The 24,537-nt window shown below is 36.4% G+C and overlaps 1 protein-coding gene across 1 annotated transcript in view; it reads left to right on the forward strand.

Annotated features, from left to right (window-relative positions):
• The first annotated feature begins 9,251 nt into the window (after positions 1-9,251).
• LOC131072427 (ubiquitin carboxyl-terminal hydrolase 17) overlaps positions 9,252-24,537 on the forward strand; it is a 56,173-nt gene continuing 40,887 nt past the window's right edge. The window contains exon 1 of the mRNA XM_058008572.2: positions 9,252-10,324. Coding sequence (XP_057864555.1) covers positions 10,047-10,324 — 278 coding nt within the window. The 5' untranslated portion in view covers positions 9,252-10,046. The remainder of the gene's footprint in view (positions 10,325-24,537) is intronic.

Raw genomic sequence — 24,537 nt, forward strand, 5'->3', positions numbered from 1 at the left:
GGTGACCAAAGAAACAAAGACAATTTTGAGACAATTTTTGATAGATCACATAATTGATGTGAATCTGGGAGAGCAATCTCATGACACATCTGTTCCAGAAGTGCATAAAGTTGTTCCTAACAAATAAAAGGATCAATCATCTGAGAAGGCCATTCTGGAAGGGCAGTCAAATGATTAAACCACAATTGATGATGTTGATGTAGTTAAATGATATCTCCGGTGAAGCTGAATAGGAACCTCCTGTAATTGAAGTTGTTTCAAAAAAGGCAGCTGAGGAGACAATTGATGCTGATAAGGATAAGGATGATGGTAATGATGCTAGTGAAGAGGTGGCAAAAAATGAGAAATGAGAGGAGAAGATAGATCAAGCTCCGGTGATAGTGGCAAGAGACACTATACCTCATAAAGGAAAACAAGTTGCTACTGATTTGGATGATTTTGGTCAAGGGCCTATTGATCCGATCTCTTTATCTCTGATTTAAGAATTGAAGTTAGCAACTCTCGCCCAAGCTAAAGCCAAAGAGGACTTACTTAAGTCCCATTCAGTAGACTAAGAGTTGATAACATTGGCAGCAGATGTTTTGGAGAAAATTTTGCCATCTTTCAAACCGAACACATCAGATCCCTCTGGTAAGCTTAAGAGTATGCTGAATGATATAGGTTCTCATTTTGAATCTTTAGAGAAGGCAACAAGCACTAGAATTTTGAATCAATTCAATGCTACGAGATTAAAATAATTTTTGAAGATGATTGAGGATGATAGAGTGAGTTTGGTAACTACATTGAAGGGTATTCAAGATGCACTTGATGAAGGTGGTAATATATACAAGTCATGTCTAATTTTGCCCAAGTTTATAATAGACATTGACAAGAAAATTAGAGAATGTGAAGGGCAACTTGCTGGCATATCACAATCATATGCACCCCAATCAGTCTCGGTTAGCAGTTTTGAACCACAAGTTTTGAGCATTTTGAATAAGATCAAGAGTTTAAACTAGGAGAAGGACAAAATTTTGGCTAGAGTAGGAGAAGTGAGGAGTCTTATCACTCCCGAGATAGATTCTTTAACGAGTAGCATGCAAGATGCTAAAGATGCTCTGAATAAGCTTGTTCTAGCAGACAAACAAGGAGCAGAGATGCACACTTGTCTATTCAGTGAGATGATTGACATTTTAGAGAGCTTGAAGAAGGCACGAGATAACCATTTGCTATCCCTTAGGACAATTTTCGTTGATATTTTTAAATTTTTGTGAGCAACTGTACATGTTCTTGTATATAGTTTTGGGCAAATTCCTATCTTTGGCATTGCTATCAAAGGTGGAGAGAGCAAAGTGAAAAATGGTGTAATTATCAAGGGGAGCTTGTAGATTCTTGGCCAGTTTGAAATTTTGAGGTTTTGCAGGTTTGAGTGTACAATTCATTTTTCACAGTGTTGCCATCAATGCCAAAGGGGGAGATTGTTGGCAAGAGATGCTGTTCCGATGAACATTGGTGCATGATTGATGCTTAGGAGTTGTCATTGATGGCAACCTAGTTCAAATATCACATCTAGTGTATATTGATTTGACTTACCGGAAGTCATATTGTTCATAAGGCATAAGTTTGGAAGGTGGAGCTCAGTAACTGGTAGAGCATGAACTCATTGTGCATATCTTGATATTGGTGATGTAACTTTGGTTGCGATGATTAAGGTAGATGATTCAAGGATTGAGGCAACTTATCTTGTGATCCTGATATCCGATGTTGATTTATGAGCAAGATTGAAGGTCCAATATCCGGTAATTCAGTTAGAGTAGAACTATTTTGGTGTAATGTGTGATGCGGAATTGTTGGGTTGATTTCGGTGATTGGTTTCATGTTCAAGGAGTTTGAGCCGACTTGTATGAATCTCTCTATCATTCTGTTTGGGTTCGCATTTAGATTTGTGGGCGGATTGAGCCGACTTAAGGTTACACGTTTCATGTTGCGTGTTATGCGGTTTTTGGAAGCCAACATGGTAAATGACTCATTTTGTTGGTGAGGATATATAAGACCAATTCATTTGAGCATGCTGACATGTGAGAAGAAGGTGAGAAGTATGTATGAGCGAATTTGTGAAGGTTGGTGAATGTGACTGAGGATTTTGGTGCTCTGGTGTAAGACAGTGTAGGAAAATAGAGTAGAGAGACAGATCAGTTGCAGAAGTTGATCTGAGCCTAACTGGAACTATTTTTTGGCATATTTAGATGCTATACTTTAGTTCATTCATAATTGTAATCATTTATAATAGCCTGTAAGGTAGCGAGCCTTCCTCTGTGTTGTATCTCTTTTGTAATTGAACAACGAGCTCTAAGCAGTGTGCTTGAATGCAAGTGCATTCCCCTTATGTAATATTATCATACTTTTGGCCATAGTATAATAATATTGTGGGTTCAAATCCCACCGTGGTTTTTCCCTTTCAGGGTTTCCACGTAAAAAATCTTGGTGTTATGGTTGTGTGGTTGTTTACTGTATGTTTCTGCATTTTGCTCTCATTCATATGTATCCAGTGGCTTAAGGATCAACTTAATAAGTTTGCAAATTGTAAAACACTTCACCCCCCCTCTCAGTGTTCATTGATTCCAATAATAATGTCATGCTTTAGATTCAAGTGCAAGATAACAAAGGTGCACTAGAGGTGGCCCACCTTCAGATCCTTTTGGATCATTGGGGAAATGCCCCTTGTACAATTGCTAGAGTGCCTCTAGATCCTTCTACTGGTACCTCTATTGAACCCTCAACCTCTTGTGATCAATCTTTGCCCCCGTGGTCACCGACATGGATGTAACTCTTCCACTCGCCACTCTTAGACCTCTTGGTCTTAGGCTCCCTACTGCGAATTTGGTGGTAGCGATGCTTTCAACAAGTGACACTCTGCCTCGTGAGGGTTTTGCTTCCGAGTGGGACTCAGGGGGTGCTAACTCAACCAACAATGGTGCCAATGGGTGGTTGGCTTTAGGTGGTGGCAGTGGTTGGTCAACTTTTGGTGGTGACAACGGTTGGCCTGGTTCTTCTAAAGGCTTTATGCATTTGGCTTTGGTAATATCACCCTCTTAGACGACTCAAGACAAGGAAAAAGACGCTGCTACTAAAGAAGGGTGGTCCCCTTACAGATGATACCCCTAACCTTGCTGATGTATGGGGTCCTAAGGATGATAGAGATCCACCTCCTTTAGCTACTACTCTAGCCGCTTAAGCGTCTGTTTTATGTTTTTTGCTCTCTAGGCTTAGCCCGTGTTGTTATGTTTTTTGTTTATTTGGGCGCTGCCCCGTTTGACTCATGAGAGGTGATCTTGTATCCCCCAACTTTTTTTTTTGAATAGTGTACTTTATCTCTTTTAATGGAAATGACTACTATTCATCAAAAAAATAATTTTTGTTCTTTCCTTTTTCTATCAAGTCTTTCTTTATTTTTATTATTTCTCAAAATTTCATCAATTGATATAAGCATACAATGCCATATCTTATTTTTTTTAATTTATAATTTTAATATTATTTGTAAATATATTTATTATTATTTCATACTTCTTCACATAAATAGTTAATTTAAGATTTCGAGGACAAAAAACATCAAAGTACAATTCCCTAACAACATATTACACCAACATTCCCTTCAAACAACAAAAGAAACTAACCTTTTACTAACACTTATCTAACTATATTCAAAGTAACAACTCCAAACTGCCTATTAAAAAATAAGTAGTCTTCACTGCAATTAAAGAAAAAATAAAACAACATATCTATTAATTAAAAAAATTGAATGTAGTCAAAGAAAAATAAAGCAACACATCCATTAATTAAAAAAATTGAATGTCCAAAGATAAATTAAATCGAAATTCATTACCTATTCATAGAGTTCAATATTTCTCATACATTTGGCCAATAAACGATTGAGATACTCATCCCAACTATGTATAACAATGTCCAAAGCATCAAAACATGCTATTGTGAGTCACTTGCCACAAGAAATTTATCTGAGGTTAGAAAAAATAAAATGAATTACTCAAGGTTCTATTAAGGTTTAGATCTACAAAATTAAGTTGGATGCATAAAATTAAAACAAATGCACATTTAAAAAATGATAAATATACACATAACAATGTTGTTGAAGATGATGGAAATTGATGATATTTTGTGAAGATTTCTAGGGCTAGTTTTTTTTTTTTGTTTTGCACTCCAAGTGGCTTTTAATGAATGTCTGGAGGTGCTCCTATAAGTTGCCTACAAAAAGATTTTTAATTTTTTTTTTTCTAGGAGAAAAGGTTACATCTTGACATTGAAATCCTACCATGAATCTTTGAGTCCTATCGCTTGGATTCTTTGAGAGGACAAACAAAAGAATCTAGTTTTCTTGTATTTGCAATGCCATAGATGATTATAGGCTCTAAAGATGGAGAAATATCAAGCCTTTGTTGTTTAGAAAGTCCAACTTTTGTAGTAGGTTTCATTCTTTGCTAGAAAATTCATTTCATGAAAATAATAGTCAAGCTGAAGCAAAATTTAAGGAAAAGTTTCAAAACTATTAAATATTAAACATAAGGAAAATTTGAAAGGCTATCGTCTAGTATGATAACATACCTATGCAGATGATTGAGGAATCAACAAAATTCTTGAGAAAACTCAACATAAGCTTGTTTAATCTATAAAAAAATGTCACAAAGCTACCAAAGTATTGTGTTACTGGGCTTTACAAATTAAACTCCAATGCTGCCAAAATTTTTAGTGTCTTTAGGGTTAACAAAAAAATCTTTGTATGTAAAACTGCATATAGAAAGTTGCCTCTAATATGAAAAGTTTTGTAAAACTATATATAGAAAGTTGCTTATGATATGCAAAATTTTTGAAACAAAAAATCATTTCTTAAAATGCTACAAATTTATTTTCTAAATCATCTTCACAATCATAAAAATTAAAAAAATTTAAAACAAAAGTAATAGTATTATTGACAAACACTGTTTAATTCATTATGCGAGTATAATATGCCTCAACATAATCAAGTAAAATCAAATTAATAACTATATTCTATTTAATAAAAAAAATTAAATTGACTATCAATTAATAATAGTAAAAAACAACAATAAATTTTTTTTTATTGTAATATTATAAAAACAAATACCATTATTTTTTTTATTTTTATTTATTACATCTCCATTCAGTGTGGGCACCGGTAGGAAAGAATGGAGATAAGAAAACCTCCGGTCTAGCCCAGATCCCTTATGGGATCAGATAACAAAACCAACTGTAAATTTTTACAATTCCTCATCTGAGGATGGTGTCTGTCTTATTTAGACATTTTAGTTTCTTTTGTACATAAAATCTTGCAACACTTTCTGGTTGGATCCATCTTCACAAATATGGCGAATCCACTAATACTTCGAGCTTTTATCCCGAATCTGCAAAACCTTACTGCAACTTACTTTGCCAGACTGTTAGAAGCATAGTAAACATAATAATTTGTAACAATCATTCAATGAATAATAACATCTTTTCTATTTTATGTAAGAGGATTATAGCCTGGATATCCCTTAGCTTGAAACCATCTTAACCTTTTGGGTTTCAATTTAAGAGATTATCCAGGCTACAATTCTGCCTACACTAATGGAAAGGATCAATTTCTAACAGTTCCTTAATTACTTTTAACACAACAGACATCTGATACTCCATAACATAAATAAATTCATATGCATATGTATGTACATTTATATGTCAATATGCGAGATTATCATAGAGTCTGCCAGGATCATGAGTATATACAAATGCACACAGAAATATATATGCCTGGAGATAGGAGTGAAACAACAAAAGAGCAAAGGACCTGTACAGAGTCTTATCCAATAGAACCTTCTACATATCTGTATCCATGATTAAGCCTGGACTGACCACTACTTCCCTCCACAAAACCACTACAAAAAAGGACATGCCATCCATTTCTCAGTAGATTGTAATAACCCGAATGAACCCCACCCGGTAGAGAAAGGGTATCTAAAATCCAAGATAAGTCCAATGCTATGATACTCTATGAAATCCACTGCTGTCCCACAACCAACGAAACAGAAACCTGTGCTATCTGTCCCATACTTAACACAGGGCTTATTTCAATCACTATCCGATGCAAAGAATCTTGAATATCAGAATTCAAAAAGCCAGTAACCTTAGCACGTATACACATAGCCTGGCAGTCTCTAATTGTCATTAGAAGACATCATATATTCCTTATTACAGACTATACCCTCGCTGCCTAGGACAATCTAAACTCAGACAACTTGCATTGGAGGGGAGACCTGCATGTGCCATAGCAGGAATACCCGACTTCTACCAATCACCTTTCTACACTCCTGAAACACCCCTTTCACCCACACACAGGGACAGGTGAGGAGAGATTTATACAAGCACATATGAAGGTTCAAATAAGGATAGATTTGAATATGTTTTTGAATACATATACACATACTCATATATATATAGTTTCTGTATATATATATATATATATATATATATATATATATATATATATATATATATATATATATATATATATATATATATGCGCATGTGTAATTGTATGTGTTTCTATTTACACACACACACACACACACACATACACACACACACACACACACACACACACACACACACACATATATATATATATATATATATATATATATGAGTATATATATATATGTATATATATATGATTGTATATATATACCTATATATATATATATATATATATATATATATTTATATTTATATTTATATGAATACACCATATAACATGAATCAATCCATATGGGATTAACTACAAATATATATATATATATATATATATATATATATATATATATGAGCATATATATATATATATATATTTATCTGAATCTTAGTATACCAAAATGCTGAAATAAGGAAACGGTGACCGCATATCCTAGAACTTATACCTGAGGGACTAGGAGAGGACTTGGAGAGGAGTGATATGAGTTGATGACATGGCCATCGCCAAAATTTAATCCGAGGGAATATCCTTCCTAAAGACATACGAATTACCATCTGCCCCTAAATTTGCTAACTTGTCTGCTATAGAATTACCTTCCCTATAAATATGTTTAACCGAAGTTTCCTCAAAGTATTTGATCAAATCCAGAATTCTTTTTAATTCCGCTTTCAATCTCCAGTTTGACACTTCCCTAGTCCTGACTGCATTTATAGTTAATGTCGAATCACCTTCAATTTCCAGATATTTAATCTTGAGTGATTTAGCTATAATCAGTCCCTCCCGCAATGCTGAAAACTCAGCCATGTTATTTGAAGCCACACCTATGGGCTTATTAATGCTAGCTATTAGATCTCCGTTATCTTGGTGAATAGCACACCCTATACCTGCTACACCAGGGTTCCCACGGGAAGCACCATCAAAGTTTAGCTTAGCCCAGCCCTTTCGGGGGGGAGCCCATTTTGTTAGCTTCCTATCTATCTCAGCCTGTTTACCTCCCTTCCCAATAAACGGGGGAATTATCAAACCCAACCATTTAGATCGAAGAACCTCATCACATCTGGTTAAATTAATAGACTTTTCCTGTGTATGTCTAAGTTTATTATTGATTTTTTCCACAATTGTTGCCTCGATCTTATTTAGAAGGGATTCTACCCTCAATTTTGATTCTTTGAAGATCCGCCTGTTTCTCTCCTTCCATATTTCCCATATGAGGATAGCCGGGGCAATTGTCCACACTAAGTGATATATATCCTTTGTATGAGGAGGTTGCCAGCTAATCAGCCATTCAGAAATGTCCCTAGGTCTCGGAGTCGGCCAACCAAGGCTTGAGCAAAGCCATTCCCAACATCTCTGACTGAAACTACAATTGAGAAGCAGGCGATCCGCATTTTCTTCCTCTGATTCGCATAGAGGGCATCTTGATGGTCCCAAGAATCCTAATTTTGAGAACCAGTCTTTTTTGGAAAGCTGCCCATGAGAAGATACCAGCTTTGGGAAGACCAACGTTATTCCAGCATAGGCTAATCGGAATATTAGGATTGGTTGCAGCTCGACTGAGTTTTAAAAGTGAGTATCCTTCTTTGGCTTTGTAAATGCCCGAAGAGCTACCCGCCCATAATATCTTGTCTTTCCCACTATGTAATGATAAATGCCTATGCCTCAAATTATTCCAGAGGATCTCCTTGTCTGCATTTGTCAAGTTCATCTCATCCAGGGGTTTCCACTCCCAACCCAAAGCGGGATCATTGGAGATAAGCTTGATATAATCCTTAACAAACCTACCCCTGATTGATTTGCAATGTTCTATACCTTCTTCGCTTATACCTATTTTGTCTAAGGCTAAATAGCCCCCCCAAGAGTCTTCCCAGAACAGTGCCTCAGATCCTTCCGCAATATCCCAAGTTAGATAATCCCTGATCACCTCTCTACATTCTATCATAAAATTCCAAACTTTGGATCCCTTGGGTAATATTTCCGTCCTCAATATACTATCAGGGTTGGAGTTAGTAAGATATTTAGCTCTGAGGATCCTTACCCATTTAAGATTTGGTTCCGAGTACATTTTCTAGACTAACTTCGCCCCCAGAGCCATGTTTTGTACCCCCAAATCTTTGATGCCAACTCCCCCTAAACTGATAGGTTGGCTAATTTTATCCCAAGAAATTAATGCAAATTTCTTTTTGTCTGAATCCATATTCCAAAAGAACTTCCTCATCTTTTTTACCATTTCTAGCCGAGCTCCTTTAGGTAATTGCTGGCAGGACATTTGATATATCGGAATAGCCGCCAAAACAGCTTTGAGTAATGTAATCCTCCCAGCCGAAGAGAGGTATTTGTTCTTCCAAGAATTCAACCTGAGATCCATCTTATCAAGGATACCTTTCCATAATGAAATAATATTGTTTCCCTTATCCATCGGAATCCCTAAATATTTACAAGGAAGTTTCCCTCTATCAAACCCTAAGATATTAAAACAAATACCATTATTATTCCAACTTAAAAACTTAAATATTTACCATTATTTAAGAACCACTTTCCTATATTGGTATTATGATAAGTATTAAGTGAGAGAACGACTTTCCCATAAGTATTAAGTGAGAACCGCCTTCACATATTGGTGTGATAAGTATTGACTCATAAATAGCATCTACTGTAGCTTTCGTCCGTCGGCTAAACTCCCCATTGGGTGAAATATGTAAATTGTCTATTTCCGGTTTCTAGAAAAGGGAAAACAACTGAGTTTGGTTTGATTGTTAGCCAAAGCTCTTACTAGATTGATTGATTTGGCTTTAACAACAACGTAAAACACCCACCAAACTCCACAGACACATTTGGCATAATTGATTTGCGTTTGGGAAGAAGAAATAACGAGGAATGGTGAGGTTTGAAGATATCCTTTTCTTGGAATTTGGGAATTAATGGGTAGCATTAGTAATTAAGTTAGATGTTGAAACCTGTGCTTCTTGGGTGAGAGGGGAATTCACAAATTCCAAAGTTGGAAGGAGTGCATTTCGTTGTCAATTTCCCGTTTGACACTTGACGGAGGTTTTTGACTTTACCGCAGGCTGGGCTCTTCAATATTCTCATTTTTCAGGCGCTCATAATCTCAGATCCATTGCTCATGTTGTGCGCGCTATGCCATTGTATTTTTCGTATTGATACCTCTTTCTTTTATCAATCAATCAATCATATGAGTCCTTTCGCCCTTTTGGCCGCACGCTGTGCATGCTCTTTCAGGAGGTACAACTCCTCAGAACACCCATCTGGTAATTCTTGCGCATTTTGAGAGGAGATCTGGAGACCCACTAACTTCAACTGGTATCTTGTGAGATGGTCTACTGGAACTGCCATCTGGGTCATCAAATTACCAACAGAAATCCCAATATAGGGCATACAGGTTTTGACTACTTGACATACAAGGACTTGGGTTCTTTGGGGGGAGGCTAGGTTGAGCGTCAAACCCCTATTGGGTCTATGTGTATATATGTTAATTCTGAATGCCTGGTGGGCTGGTGTGCAAGGGGCAAATTAAATGCCCAGGTCCAGAGAATTGCGGATTTCAGACTACTTGGTAGTTCTGGTATTAGTGCCCCTGGTTAGCCTTGTGATCTTCCGCAGATGGAAGAAGAACTGGGCTGCGAAGAAGGCAGAAATACGGAAGCTGCTTGTATTGGCTGCAGAGGAAGCTGCAAGGGCTGAAGAAGAGGCTGCACAACTCTACACGTCAACTTTTGTAACACGGTATCAGTGCGCTCTCTGTTTCAGTCCTAGCACAACAAGGTGCTCCAGATGCAAGGCTGTCAGATACTGGTTAGTTAAATTTTTTACATTTTTTCTGCTCAATGTTGTTCAATGTAATGAATTAAGAAGATAATACTTTTTATTGTTGTTCATAGCTGATCTAAAATGTGTATCATCCAACATATGGTTATAGTCGCACGACAAGTTACTAAAGCGTTTGCAATCTAGATCCAGTTTTATGCGTCAAATAGAAGTGCAGTAAGAACAAATTTAAACTAAGGTGAAACCAGAGAATATCTAGTTCATGAATGAAGAAAGAGGGAGACATCAAAAAACAACCTTAGAAATGATACCTTGGTGTGGTTGTGTTTTCAGTTCCATTTGGGATCTCTGAGAAAAAGAAGTCATGTCGGTTTCTGTGGAATTCTAGACGATTCATGTCTGGTATTTCCTTTCCGGCACCCATCATTTGAAGTTTTGAACCTTGAAGTGTCATCACATGTATCTCGATCTTGGCTCTAGTAGAGGCAGTGGATATTGTGTTTCACCTCCGAGTTAATTTTTCTATAGCTTATTTAGTTATTTTCCCTTTCACTAAATTTGTACAGCTCCATCTGCTATGGGAGGTCTACTCTTTAGGAATTTGTGTACACACAGAAATATATATTCAACTGAACAATAATCAATGCTATGTGGTTTTAAAACCTTAGCGATTAATGAGTAATGTAAATATGAAAAGACCAACCAAATTAGGGTATTAAACATAAATTTGCAGTGTGTTATATTGAACAATTTGGACACATTGGACATATTTTAAATGTTTAGTATTTTGCCTTTTGATGGAAATAGCATGCACAAAAGTTGAAAGTGAGTGTTTTGTTTAACAGAGTCCAGTAACATGAATATTACATAACCTCCATCAGGAGGGTTATATATGACAATGGTAATAGTAGTTCTGAATATGGAGATATGATATTGGTAAACGTTCTAGTTGTTGAAAAGATGGATCTGTCAACATTTCCCTTCCTGCAAAACTAAGTTAATACAGTATGTTTTGTAGAAGACTTAAAAATCTGCAAACTTATGTTCCATGAAGTCTCGAGGTGAGGGTATGGAAGGGTGGGTCTTGAGGATGGGAGGACCAAGGGCCTACATTTGGGGATGGTGGGATGGTGACGGGTGGTGGTTTGGGGTTGGAGATTCTAGTGGGGTCCAGGGGCACTGCACTTTGTGTGTTCCTTGTAGCGATACAAGGCGGGTCAAGGGGTGGAACCCTTGCCACCTAGTGCAAATTAAGGCCTTTGAAATCACACAAACCTTAATGGTGCACAACATTTTCGCACTTTTCACTTTGTTTTTTTAATTTTTGTAACACCAAGTCATTATTTTTGAAACATGGGAGTGACTTGGAATGAGGTTTAAATACCTATATGCTAATTAATGGATTTTTAGTGACTGCTTAGGGTGTGGGTGGGGCCCATAGACCATTAGGGTTACGGTTAGTGGCACAAGGATCCAATTTGTTGATTTTTTTTAAAAGATGATATTTTTGTTAGAATTTCCAAGGGGGATGCTTGAGCATCTTGGGTATGGTCAAGGGACAGGAGGGAGTCTTCTGAGCATCTCGGAGGTATCTCACCAATGTCTGTAAAATAGGGAATGTCTTGGAAATTTCCCCTCTTTGAGGGGGACATCCTGAAAATGTCCTTGGGTGCTTAATGGGAGTGGTGGGGCAGCAGATGGATGGTCCCCCAAGTATCCATGTCTTTGAAACTTCTTCATCTCGGAAACACTTGGTTTTGGGGGTCATGTCCCTGATAAACAGTGCTGCAAAGCAAATATTGTGGGAAATTGAAAAAGATCTAGTGACCTCCTTGTTAAACAAAGACATTATGAATTCTTGGATCCCAAACAAGGAATTATCACAAGAACATACAAACTACTGAAGATTCACTAGTTATGTTCTCAATAAGGCTTGTCTTGGAGAATTTGGTACCTCTCTGCTGGCACCTTTTGTGGAAAAAATGTGTCAACAATTGGTGGGTAAGACTACTTCATTCATCAAAGATTCAAAAGATATTTTAGCCTTCTTGAAAGGTAAGATTGTTGATGAGAATGACATCTTAATAAGTTTTATGTAGTATCTTTATTCACAAAAAATCCTCTATTTGGTGCCATCATACTGATAAAAAATTTACATATAAGGGGACATCACAGTTTGCTGAGCTTCATCTTAGATGCACTTTCTTGTCTTTTTAGGAACACTTAATAGCAAATTGAAATTGTTGCTATGGGTTCTCCTCTATCACCTATGGTGATAAATGTATACGTGAAAGATTTTGAAGGTAAAGCATTCTCCTCTTTCCATGAACAAAATGGTGGAAGCGTTTTGTGGATGATACAAACATCAGCTGGTCACATGGGATGAAAAGTCTTGAAGAGTTTTTCTTTCATCTCAACAACATATGATCTAGCATCCAATTCACTAAAGAAATTGAGGATAATGGCTCTCTTTCATTACTTGATTTGTTTGTATCAAGAAAGATTGATTGTTCTTTGGCTTGAAGGGTAAACAAAAAAAGTATTCACATTGAGCTCTACCTCCAGGCCTCGTCACATCATCACCCTTCTTAAAAGATAGGGGTTCTTTTCACATTTGCCAATGATGATGGGCATTTGGAATCTTGGATGCATATCATTTTAAGGAAGAGAAACGTTATTTGATAAGTTGTGTGCATGGTGTCTTGGTTGGATGGATGTAGACATTGTAGAGTGCACTATAATTGGATTAATGTGTGCACTATCAATGAATGGGAAGGTCATGAATTGACTGTGAATGGGTCGCAGCTATGGTTCCACTCTCAATTGGGAGACAAAAGCATTGGTATGAAATGAATTAGATTTCAACAATGTTGAAAAGACGATTACTTTTGGGTATCCAATTGGAAGTCTCAATTGTGGATCTTCCTAAGGTTCTTCCATTTAATAATGACATTTCTTTCAATATTGAAAGTATTGTTTGAAAGCACAATATAAAATCAACTTAAATCCCTTAGAATGAAATTGGAAGCATAATCAAATTGATCAAAGATTCTTGATTGGGGTTTATTAGATTGATTTACATGGCATGTCCAATATTTAAGAGATATGAATATTCTTTTAACAAAGGTTTAAGGAGCTTAGCTTAGATATCCATCATGGTAAGTTTAAGAACTCTTCCCTAGTTGAGTGTATATAGGCGAAATCTCATGATATATTTGGAAATAAACAAGAATTCTAGCGAGAATAAAATTACTTGAAGACAAAGCTTAGAGAAATGGTTGATAGTAGTAAATATCCAAACAACATAAAAGGGTTGGAATTGAGTAATTTGTGGAAAGATCATTTGCTTAAAGGTCATTGATAATGTGCTATTGACATCTATTTAATATTATCATTTTGCATAATTAATAAGTATTCAAATTGACTTTGATTTATACGTCTTGTTTATATCTGGTTATCTACATAAGGATTTCTTGTTTATTAAGCCTTTCATTCATCCTCATGATGGTCTAGAATGCTATGGTTCAAGAAGTTGATTCATTGTAAATATTTTTCACAAGTTTTTCTAGAAGCCTTTTTTTTGGTAAATAACTTGGGTTTGTGTTATGTACCTAGGGATATGTATTATGGTGGATGGAGATGCCAACTTGTGGCACACATCACTTTAGTTAGTAATATTGGGTCATGTGGACAACTTGTGTAATTAATTATATTAGGTGTTGAGTAGACATTCATTGGGATTATATTACCCCTCCATTATGTTATTAGGAGGTGGTATATATAGGAGGTTAATATCATTGTAAGGATATGTGTTAATTATGATATTGTGTTTGGGATCTCTCAGAGATATAGCATGGAGTAGCTTCTTCCATAAGAGTTTTGTACAATGTTCCTACCTCAAGGGTTATTCTATTTTTGCATATATGGGATATTAGGGCATCTTGGTCCACAAAAATTGTAATGTCCCCTTTTTGGATTGCTCTAAATCTTGCCCTAAAATCACAAGTTCTATTAAAATAAGAAAAATAACTTTACCAATTAAATGTTGTAAGTAAGATAAATCCTGGTTTAGGTCCTGCAATCATGTTAGACAATATTGGAAATATAATTCATAAAACCAATTATTTCCACAAGGGTTAGGAATCAAACATATAAGTGCCGATATATATAAATAATCATCTTACCCATTAGATAAATCATGAAATATCTATAGTTCATTTTTAGCATTCAACCATAATAGGGGTTGAATGAGGCAGCACGATAGCGTGCCCAAAGCATCCCTCACATTAAGCCCAAGGGTGGATACAACACTCCCTTGGTCCACATGTGGCAGACACTTTAGTCATCCGTCATGGGGTGGCCTACCTAATGGGGGAGCTTGTCTATGCCCTCCCAATTTTTGTTACCTTATTCACCTGCTTATGACTGTGACTTCCCAAACAATCAACTATTGTAGAGGTTGGAGAGGAAACTGCAAAAGGGCATCGGAAAATCCCCCTATCTAAGCCTAAGGGTGGAATGCAATACCCCCTTGGTCACATGTGGCAGACACGTCAATCATCCATCATGTGGTGGCCTACTCAGAAGGGGATCTCGTATCTGCTCTCCCTCCGTGTATTTCCTTACCTCCACATGGTTACTTGTTGGGGGAATAAGTAATTTAATAAATAAGTTAGGAATCTACTTTGTATAGCATCTCTTGTAATTATATATATATGTATATATATATGAGATTATGTATTAAATATATTATCATTAAAATGCATACCCAATACTTGTAGATTACCAGTTTATCTGCCGGTTATTCAATTGTAGTCTGCTGTTGCAAGTTAAGTATATCTGATTTGATGTGATTCCTTTTGATGAAAGCTGTTTTCTGCTCTTACTCGATGAGTGCAGTTTAAATACTGATCTCTGATCTGTTCCATATCCTTCATGAATGCAGATTTATGTATAAGAACTCTGCTCTCTTTCGATTTCCTTCATATACCTCTTCTCTAAATATCTGCTTTACGTCTGCTCTAGAGTGTTCACATTCATATGTTTCTCATTATCTATCTTTTCTTATATTTCTGTTCAGATCTTCTGGTAAGACTGCCTTGAATCAACTTCTAAATCTTCTTTACTTCCCTGATATTTCTGTTCATATCTTCTGGTAAGACTGCCTTGAGTGCAATTATTCCTCTCAAAAGAGGCGACCACAAAGGGAGGTGTTACTTCATTTAATCTCACAAACTCTGTTTGTCTGTTGGCCAGCATTAATCTCATGAAGGAAGGCGACCACTTTATGTTTTCTTATTAATTATGTTTGCTTCATTAAGTATTGAAGTGCTACCATTATAAGGGTCGGCCACATTTAAATGATTAAAACATATTTATAATCTTTTAAGTCTTGGTCGGGCCTTTTGTATTTCCATTAATTACATCGCCTAGAGTTTCTATAAATTTTTGCCTAAACTTCATTTATTAAAGCTGTGATTTTATTCACAGGACAGGGACATACCACAAATCTTGCGTTGTGAGATTTGTCTTCTACATTTGCTTATTACAATTTTTATATGTGTGGATCTTATCAATTTGGCACTTAGGGGTTGCAAAAAAATGTAAGTGTAGGATTTTGGTAACATATAGCTCACCAAATCCATTTTAAAAATAATTTATCTTTCTTGATATCATCTGCTCTTTGAAGAAGTCTTCATAGTTACACATTGTCAATTGTCTCCTTAGATTGTTCTTTTGAAGATGAATCACAACAAATTTTCCCTAATATGATTGCATACTTAGACATTTTATTTTTAGAGTCATATCAATTTCTTGCATACCTTTGAAGAGCCTTGCTTTCCGTTCCATCAATTTGTGGAAGTGGTCCAAGTAGTAGTTTGGAAAGCCTTCACTTGGTTGATAGAGCCGTTGATATCTTGATGCAACATGAATGTGCTAGCCTCCGTAGACAACATGAATGTAGAAATAAGAGCTTGTTATTAAAACAATATTGTAATACTGATATAATGGTCATCTTAGTCATTTAGTTAAGTATTTGGAAACTTTTGTTTATGTCTTTCGTCTTTAGTTAGTTTTAGGAAGTTTACTTTCTATCTTTCATGATTCTATCCTTGATCATTTAAGAGGAAGTTATGGAAATATTGTCTTGTAATTTTCTATATAAGGAGTATTTCCTCTCCTTAATTAATTACAACATTGAATTATCATTTCATGGTATTAGAGCCGGTTTTAGTTTTTTGGCAAATTTCTTATTAAAAAAAAATCATAGCTCACGTACCTAGAAATTTCAATGAAATTTTTGGAATTTTTTATAATTGCTTTTTTTTAATGAAAAAAATCGTTGGTCTTTTTTACCTGAAGTTTTTTGAAAAGAAAAAATTGGGGGATTTTTCAAAGATCACGGGTTTCTTCTTCTGTAGTTTGTAGGCCTGGTTAAATTGTTGATTTGTGTTTGGAATCACAGTTTTTTATTTCTGTAGATCGTGGGCATTGTTTTTTGTATGATCTGGGTTTGTTTTTGCGTGCAGGCTCAGCATTTTTTCCCTTTTTTTTCAGCAGATTCTTTTTGCTGGAAAGCGTGAGAGGGTTTCAGACATTTTTCTCTGCTGATCGCATGATAGGAGGCTTTGTTTTCTGTGAATACTTCTTATATAGAAATTACAAGACGATCTTTCCATAATGGAAATGATCGAGAATAGAAACACGAAAGATAGAAAGTAAACTTCCTAAAACTATCTAAAGACGAAAGACAAATGGAAGTTTCTAAATACTCACTAAATGACTAAGGTGACCATTATATCAATATTACAATATCACTTTAATACCCTCTCAATGGTCATTCTACTAACTAACCTATAGATGTGACATAATTTGCAGGTCATTTGGCCACGAATGCATAGAAGGCTGCCTCCTTCTCCTCCAAACGCTCTATGACATGAGCTTGTTGCTTAGACCCTCCCTCGTTCTATAGAGCTTTTGGATATGACCAAGTTTACCACAATCCTTTCAACATGATGTTGGGTAACGAAGCCATCCCTCCCTTTATCCAGAGACATCAAGACCAGCTTCTCAAATCTCGTGCAAAAAATCCATTATGATTTTTTTTGGGAAAAACTTAGAAAACCTAAAAAATATCAACACCTTTCATGATTTTTTGTGGAAAAAATTAGAAAACCCTCCAACAAAGAAAGAACCCACGATTTTTGTGGGAAAAATTTGTGAAAAAAAAGAAGAAAAACCATGATTTTTGAAGAGAAAATCTGTGCAAAACCCTTCATGATTATTGTGGAGAATATCTTACAAAACTCGAGTCTGTTCAAAATCTTTACTCGCAGCCATCACGAGTAGTAAACAAAAATAAAACTCATTGATTTTTGTGGGAAAAATAAGCAAAACCCTTCCTTGATTTTTTGTAGAAAAAAAAAAAACCCACCATGATTTTTTTTGGAAAAAAATTAGAAACCTTCGATTTGAGAAAACCATATGAAAAATCGTGTCAAAAAAGTTTTGGAAATAAATTCTAGCCTAGGTAGTGAAACCATGAATTAAAAATTCGTCAAATAGTTATCTCTGCACTGATACCATGAAATGATAATTCGATATTCAATAATTACAAAGGAGATTTGATCTCCTTAAATAGAGAAATTACAATCTGTAAAGTGGAAAAATTGGGAGCTTAGCCAATTCACCACTTGAAGGAAGAGGGAATTTACTCACCTCAATTTTCACTTGGAGAAACTTTACATTCAAAAGAGGGGTTGAATCTACTAGATCCTAGCCTAAATGATACAAGGATTGAATACTAAATAGATTGATTGAGTTTGAAATGTGTTTGACCTTCTTTTGTAAATTGAATAGGCAAAGTGCTGAAATTGAAGACAAGGTATGCAAAAACAGTGAGCTACAGATTCGGGATTCAGCCGTGCACCTAGATTTGAGAAGTTTGAGATGATTCGGAGCTACCCTGCGAAATCTGGCAAAAGTTGCAGGGATTGTGTGTCTGGATAGGGGCGCCCTCCTATCGGTCCTTCTAACTTTTGTGCGAGTCGAAAAGGTTTTTTTCGTCTCTGCGAATAAAGCTTAATTCCATAAGTACAACTGTGCACCTGCTTCTACACACAGAAAGAAGAAGAAAGGGGTTGGGAATAGGGGTTTGCCTAAGTCAATCCCCGGTTTGGAATCAACCTTGAATGAAATACTGCAAATACTTGAAATAAATGATGGAAATGTATACCTTCAGATCTACAATAGATGATAATGATGCTTTGCTTCTTAGATGTAACCACATATGTTGTATGAAATGGCATGAACATGACAAAATCCAACACACACACATACTTGCAAATGAATGGTGTAATGTTGCTCCAATGGATGAATGAAAAGTATGCAGCCTTGAAGAATGCTTGATGTAGTCTCCTTGCCTTATAATCGCAATCGTGTACTCGCCTTATGATGATGGTGAATTATGATGCTATCTCAAAATGAGAGGGGAAGACCTCCTTATATACTTGCCCGTCGTTAATTGTTTAATTTTCTGACAAAGGCCGACATAGGGGATTTATTTCCCGCTCACAATTGAAATAGGGCCAAGGGGGAAGGGCCTCAAGATAGGTCCTACCTAGGGAGGACTAGGGCGTGGCGCCCTGGTCCTAACCTAGTTTGGGCTAGGATAAAAGGGCTATGCAAGTTGTAAAGTGAAAAATGAAGTCTGGTTGCATAACAGAGGCATAAACAAGTCCCGATCAAGCATGGGGAAAGAGACCGGTAAGGTGAGGGCCCAAAATGCGGTCAAAATTGCAAGGGGTGCAATTTAAGGATGCTACACAAAGAAAGTTTTTAAAATGGAAATGAAAGATGAAAAGGAAATATCCTAATTAAATAACTAAATGACCATTATAGAAGTATTACATTAGTACTTTAATAGTGGTGTGATGTCAAGGATGTTCTTCTTGCCAATTGATCGGCTTGAGTCTAGAGCAATGAACCCATCTCCTCTATTCCAATGCATGACTCCCCATACATGTTGTTCGCTATACTCCACATCTTCAAAAGCCATATTTGCAACTTTGAATTAGTTATTACTCTCTTTAGATATGTTACAAATGTTTCCGTTACCTTTTTTGCATCGCCCTTTCCACCATTAATATTCTTTTGAATCCTTTTTGCTACCTCCTCCCTTGCTTTCTTTTTGCATTTTCCCTTCTCATTCTTCAAAACCATTGTCATCTTTAGACTTGCACTCTCTATATAGCCAATAGATGCACATGAAACCAATAAAAGCCACCAAACAAGAAAACGATGTGGTTCTTCACAACCAAGAGTGGATCCTTTGATAAATGTTGGTTCATCCTTTCTATCCCATCTAGATAGAAATCATGATTTAAGGCGCCATCGTCCCACAAAATGGAGGTAACCAACATATGTCTTAGCTTAGAGAAGAATGCTATTAATTACCCATCTTAGCACATGAAGTGTGTTGCCTTTGCACTTCAATAAAGGCCACCTTATTGTGGCATGAGATTAGATACCCCCATGTCATCATAACGAAGTACTGTACCATTCTCCTATAATTGTTTATACATGCCCATTATTTATCCTCTCATTCATCATCCCCTTGCAAATCTTGCACTTGAAGTGTTTGTGCCACATTTGGAAATCTAGTTTCCTAAGACTTCACTCCCTTCTCCGCCTTTCAATCCTACACCTTGCTTTGCAATCCCATTTGTGACTCAATTTTCTTCTTATGTTGGTGAAGGAGATTGCCAATTTTTTCCAATTTTTTTCATTGTTATTTTGACTTTTTAAATAATTAGGCCCAAGAAGTATGACTTATGTTTATCGCCTTTCATATGATCTTTGAAATGCTTTGAGTCTTGCTCGACATTGAGTTTTTGCTATCGTCTTCTTGGGCCTACTCCATATTCTACAACATTGCTCTTCCTTCAGTCATATTGTTGGCGTTTATGCCATAATTGAATGCTATGAGAACTAGAGGTTGACCTTTATTATCCTTGAAAGCATAACCATCTTGCTTGACCTAGATTTCAATTCCTTGCATTGTTAAAAATTATTTTTACACATCTCGGTTCTTGAGGTTACCATATGATCTTTTTAGGCTAGACCTCGTGGGCTTTGTATTGCCACTTGTGGAGCCAAAGTGGTTGAGGCCATGCTTCCAGTTTGAATTTTTCTTTTGGACCATTTTCCCTTTCCTTTGAAGCTCAACACTCGTCTCTCTTGCATGATGGCCATGATTCTATCCCATACAATTATCTCTTGTATTTCCTTGTTTTCAAATATTCTACGATTCCTTTTCTAATCAAATATTCCATACAATTAGGGAAGGGTCTGTCTCCCATATTAACATTAGACTGCTTTTTATACTCCTCTTCCATCCTAAAAATAACTCCTTGATGTTGCTAGGGGTGGCCAATTATCACTCTATTTTATCACAAACCATTGCCGTAGTTGTCTCACATAAGAACATGAAAGAAAAAGGTGATAACTTGTTTCAGCTACCTCTTTACACATGATACACCTAGATGACCCCTACAACCCCATGAGTTTCAGCCTGAGGATCGATCCCATGCTGCTGTGCATAAAAGGATATTGGCCATTGGGAGGGTGTGACTCAACCAAATCCTATTGCTAGGAAATGGGGGTTGACCCCCATCTCCTTTGATGATTGGTCCATAAGCTTCTCTTATTGATACGACATTTAATTTACTTTTACTTCAGATGATCTTGTCTTCACTTAACCTGTTTGATAGGTGTAATTTCTTTAAAACGGAAGAGAAGATTACAATTGCCCTCTAGACCTATGGTTGGGGCTTGGAGCTCAATCCATTCTCTCTCTTCTCCCGATTTCTTGATGTAATCCTATACTTGAGTACGCTTAGGAACATGCTTAGGGGTTAAACAACCTCATTCGCTTTCAAATATTTGTCTATCAACCACATGTTTCTTGTAAAGTTCATACTATCCCCTCCGCGAGTTTTCTACCTTGTTCCTCCTCGAGTAGCAGACAATGTATTTTGAGGAAGTTCTATGTACCTGATCCCAATGGATTGCTGTGCTGAAAGAAAATTGAGCCATCCCCAGACTCTTCAATGATGTGTTTTGAATGAATAATTCAACTCCAAAGTTGGTCCTTCTTGGCACACATCCTCCATAGTGATTTCATGCCTAGGGATCTGTTCATTTGTCAGTATCTAAAGCTCAATCTACCAACTTTCTTTTCCTTGCATGCATTTTTCCATCTTATTAGATTTTATTTCCTTCTTTCTACCATGCCACTCATAGGAAGTTTTTCTGAATGCCCATTAGTGCTCTTGCTATCTTGCTTAGGGGTTTGAATGTTAACATTACATAAATAGGGATGGCAGAGAGCAACACCTTTATTAGTTGCATCTTCCCTACTATTGTTAATCATTTTCCTTTCCATGAGCATAATTTATTTTGTACTTTGCCCATCAACGCCCTCCACTCCTCTAGAGTTGCTTTTCCTTTTTATCAGAGGCATACCCAAATGAACTCAGCAGCCTTGCCATTTTGAAACCAAAAGAATGTTGTATATTCAGGGAGTCTTCACTATAGTCCTTAAGTAAATTTCCTACATCTGGGTAATTGAATTTTTGGCCTGCAGTCCTCATTTTATTTTAGGATCCTCTTCATTTCCCCGGCTTCCTTGACTGATGCCTCTTCTAACAAAAGACTATCATCCACGAACTGTAGATGGGTGATATTTTGTGCTCTAGATGATGTTTGCAGTCTTCTAATGTTTTTTATTTTTAAAATCTGCCTTCAGAGCTCTCCCAAGTGATTCTGCTACAATGAGGAATAGAAAAGGAGAGTGGGTCTCCTCGTCTTAAACCATGCTTGGCCCCAATGTAGTCCAAGGGAATGCCATTTGATGAGCAAAGAATGAGGCCATAGATGCCACTATACACCCATTTCTGGCATTCTTCCAAAAACCCAATCTTTTCCACTGCCTACATTAAAAACCCCATGCCACCATGCCATAATCCTTATTCACATCTAATTTTAGAAGCATCGTATCCTTTTTCCTGTGTTTTATGGAGTGGATAGTCTTATGCTATAATTATCTCGTCCAAGAGTTCTCTACCAGCCAAAAATCCACTATGTTCTTTGAAATGATTGCTGCCAAAAGAGGCTTCAGTATGGTTGTTGTTACTTTTATTGCAATTTATAAATTACATTACATGGCAATTGGTTGAAATGTATCAAAATATAAATTGTTGTTTATTTTGGGTATTAGGACTAGGAATGTGTTATTCTAGCTTCTCAACATCAACTTCTTTGATTTGCATTCTTTTGCCTCCAACGACACATCCTTACCCACTATATGCCAGAATTTTTGAAAGAATCCTACATGAAGCCCGTGAGGTCCAGGGGATTTCTTGTCTCCTAAAGAAAAGGCTGCCTTTCTAATATCTTTGATTGTTATAGGTTCCATCAAGGACTCATTTTGTGCTTTGCCAATCACATAGTAGTTAGTACATGTTGCTGAGAATGAAAACTTCGCTTGAGCTGTCTCAGGGGGGCTGACAGTAAATCTTTGTGGAATCTTGTTCCTTCAGCTCTGATAGCTGCAGTATTATCTATTATGTTACCTGAGGGGAGAGTTATTTGATCTATTTTATTCTATTGTTTTCTTATATTTGTTTATCTATTACGTTTCTTCTGCTTTTCATCTTCTTACAAAGATGTATGCCACTATGTTTTGTTCCATTTCCTAACCTCTACCTTGACCACATTCAATACTTTGTGAAGGATGTCTTTCCTATATCCTTTGACTTCTACAAGTCTCTGGGATTTTACTCCTTTATAATTATAGGGAGATTGGCTAGTGATTGGATCCTGTGAAGGGCAACGCTTTCAAATGAAAGGTCACTTGTGTCGAGGCCCATTCCGAGTTGACAAGGTATCTGTCCAACCAAATGTAATGTCCCCATTTTGCGAGCATCAGAGTTTGTAAGAATTAGCCTATCATTTGACCCTCGTAGGCTAATAATTATTGATAGAGGGCCTCGTGTGGCAGTTACTTGGTGATTAGAGACATTACTCTTCAGCTCGATTCAGGTTTTGGCCTTTGCACAGGTTTTTTGACTCAGATTGGCACACTTACTATTTATAGTAAGTTACTATTTTGGGAGAGTCAGGGTTCCTATTAATAGAAAGACACCTAAGCAGAGCTTATTGGCAGTGTCGACCTTGATTGGGCCTTTGCAGCTATTTCTAGACTCAGTTCCACATATTTACTATTTATAGTAAGTCACTATTCAGGGTTTCTATTTTTAGACAGGCATCCAATCACATGGAGAACAGGGAGAGTCGACTCTTGGCTCAGACGGTTTAGCAATCAGACAAGTACATCAAGAGATATTAAAGTTTAAGTGACTTAAGTGATTTATTTAATATTTTAATATTATTATAAAGTTCTAAAGTAACTTTATAATAATAAAGTCACTTTAATATAATAAAGTGCGTTAAGTGAATAATTTAATGTGGGAATAAATCTTTTATCCCACATTGGCCAGGAAGGTGTTTGAGCTCTCTTAAGGAAAGAATAAAAGGAAAGGCAAGAGTTCATTCTCGGCATCCAGTTGATGAATAGTATTTTGATTGATTTTTATTGTGGAGCCTAGGGCTTTCGCAATTTTCTTCTTTGATCATAGGAAACGAAAACTTCCTATTGATAGCAATTTTGAAGGTGTGAAATAACCTCTGAATTATTGCAGTTGTGGGAAAGAATACTTCAGTTCTTTCATTTGTGCAAATTGGTGAAGTTTTCTACAAGGGTTTGAAGTTTATTGTTGAAGAACATTTATAGTTGGTTGTGAATCATCCTTATTTGGCACATGGAGTTATATCATTCTTGTTGGGAGAGATTATCAACAAGTTATTCAAGGTTTTAAGAGCAGATTGCAAGTTATTTCATCCACTGCTACAGTGCCGTGAACAGTGCGCATGAACAGTAACGCGTGAATAGTGAAACGCTACAGTGATATGTGAATAGTAAAATCGCTACAGTATATTGCATCTTAGTTGAGTCTACTCAAGGGTTCTTCAAGGGTTCTAATTGCTGCTCATTTCCAGATTAGTTGCTGTTGTCATGACATTGGAATTTGGGCAGAATTTATAATTGTTGGAGGCCGTACTATAGCAGCAGCAGCCACACATGTTGCTTCACAATTTACATGGTATTTGAGTTGCCA

This window comes from Cryptomeria japonica, chromosome 8, assembly GCF_030272615.1.
Source record: "Cryptomeria japonica chromosome 8, Sugi_1.0, whole genome shotgun sequence".
Taxonomy (NCBI): domain Eukaryota; kingdom Viridiplantae; phylum Streptophyta; class Pinopsida; order Cupressales; family Cupressaceae; genus Cryptomeria; species Cryptomeria japonica.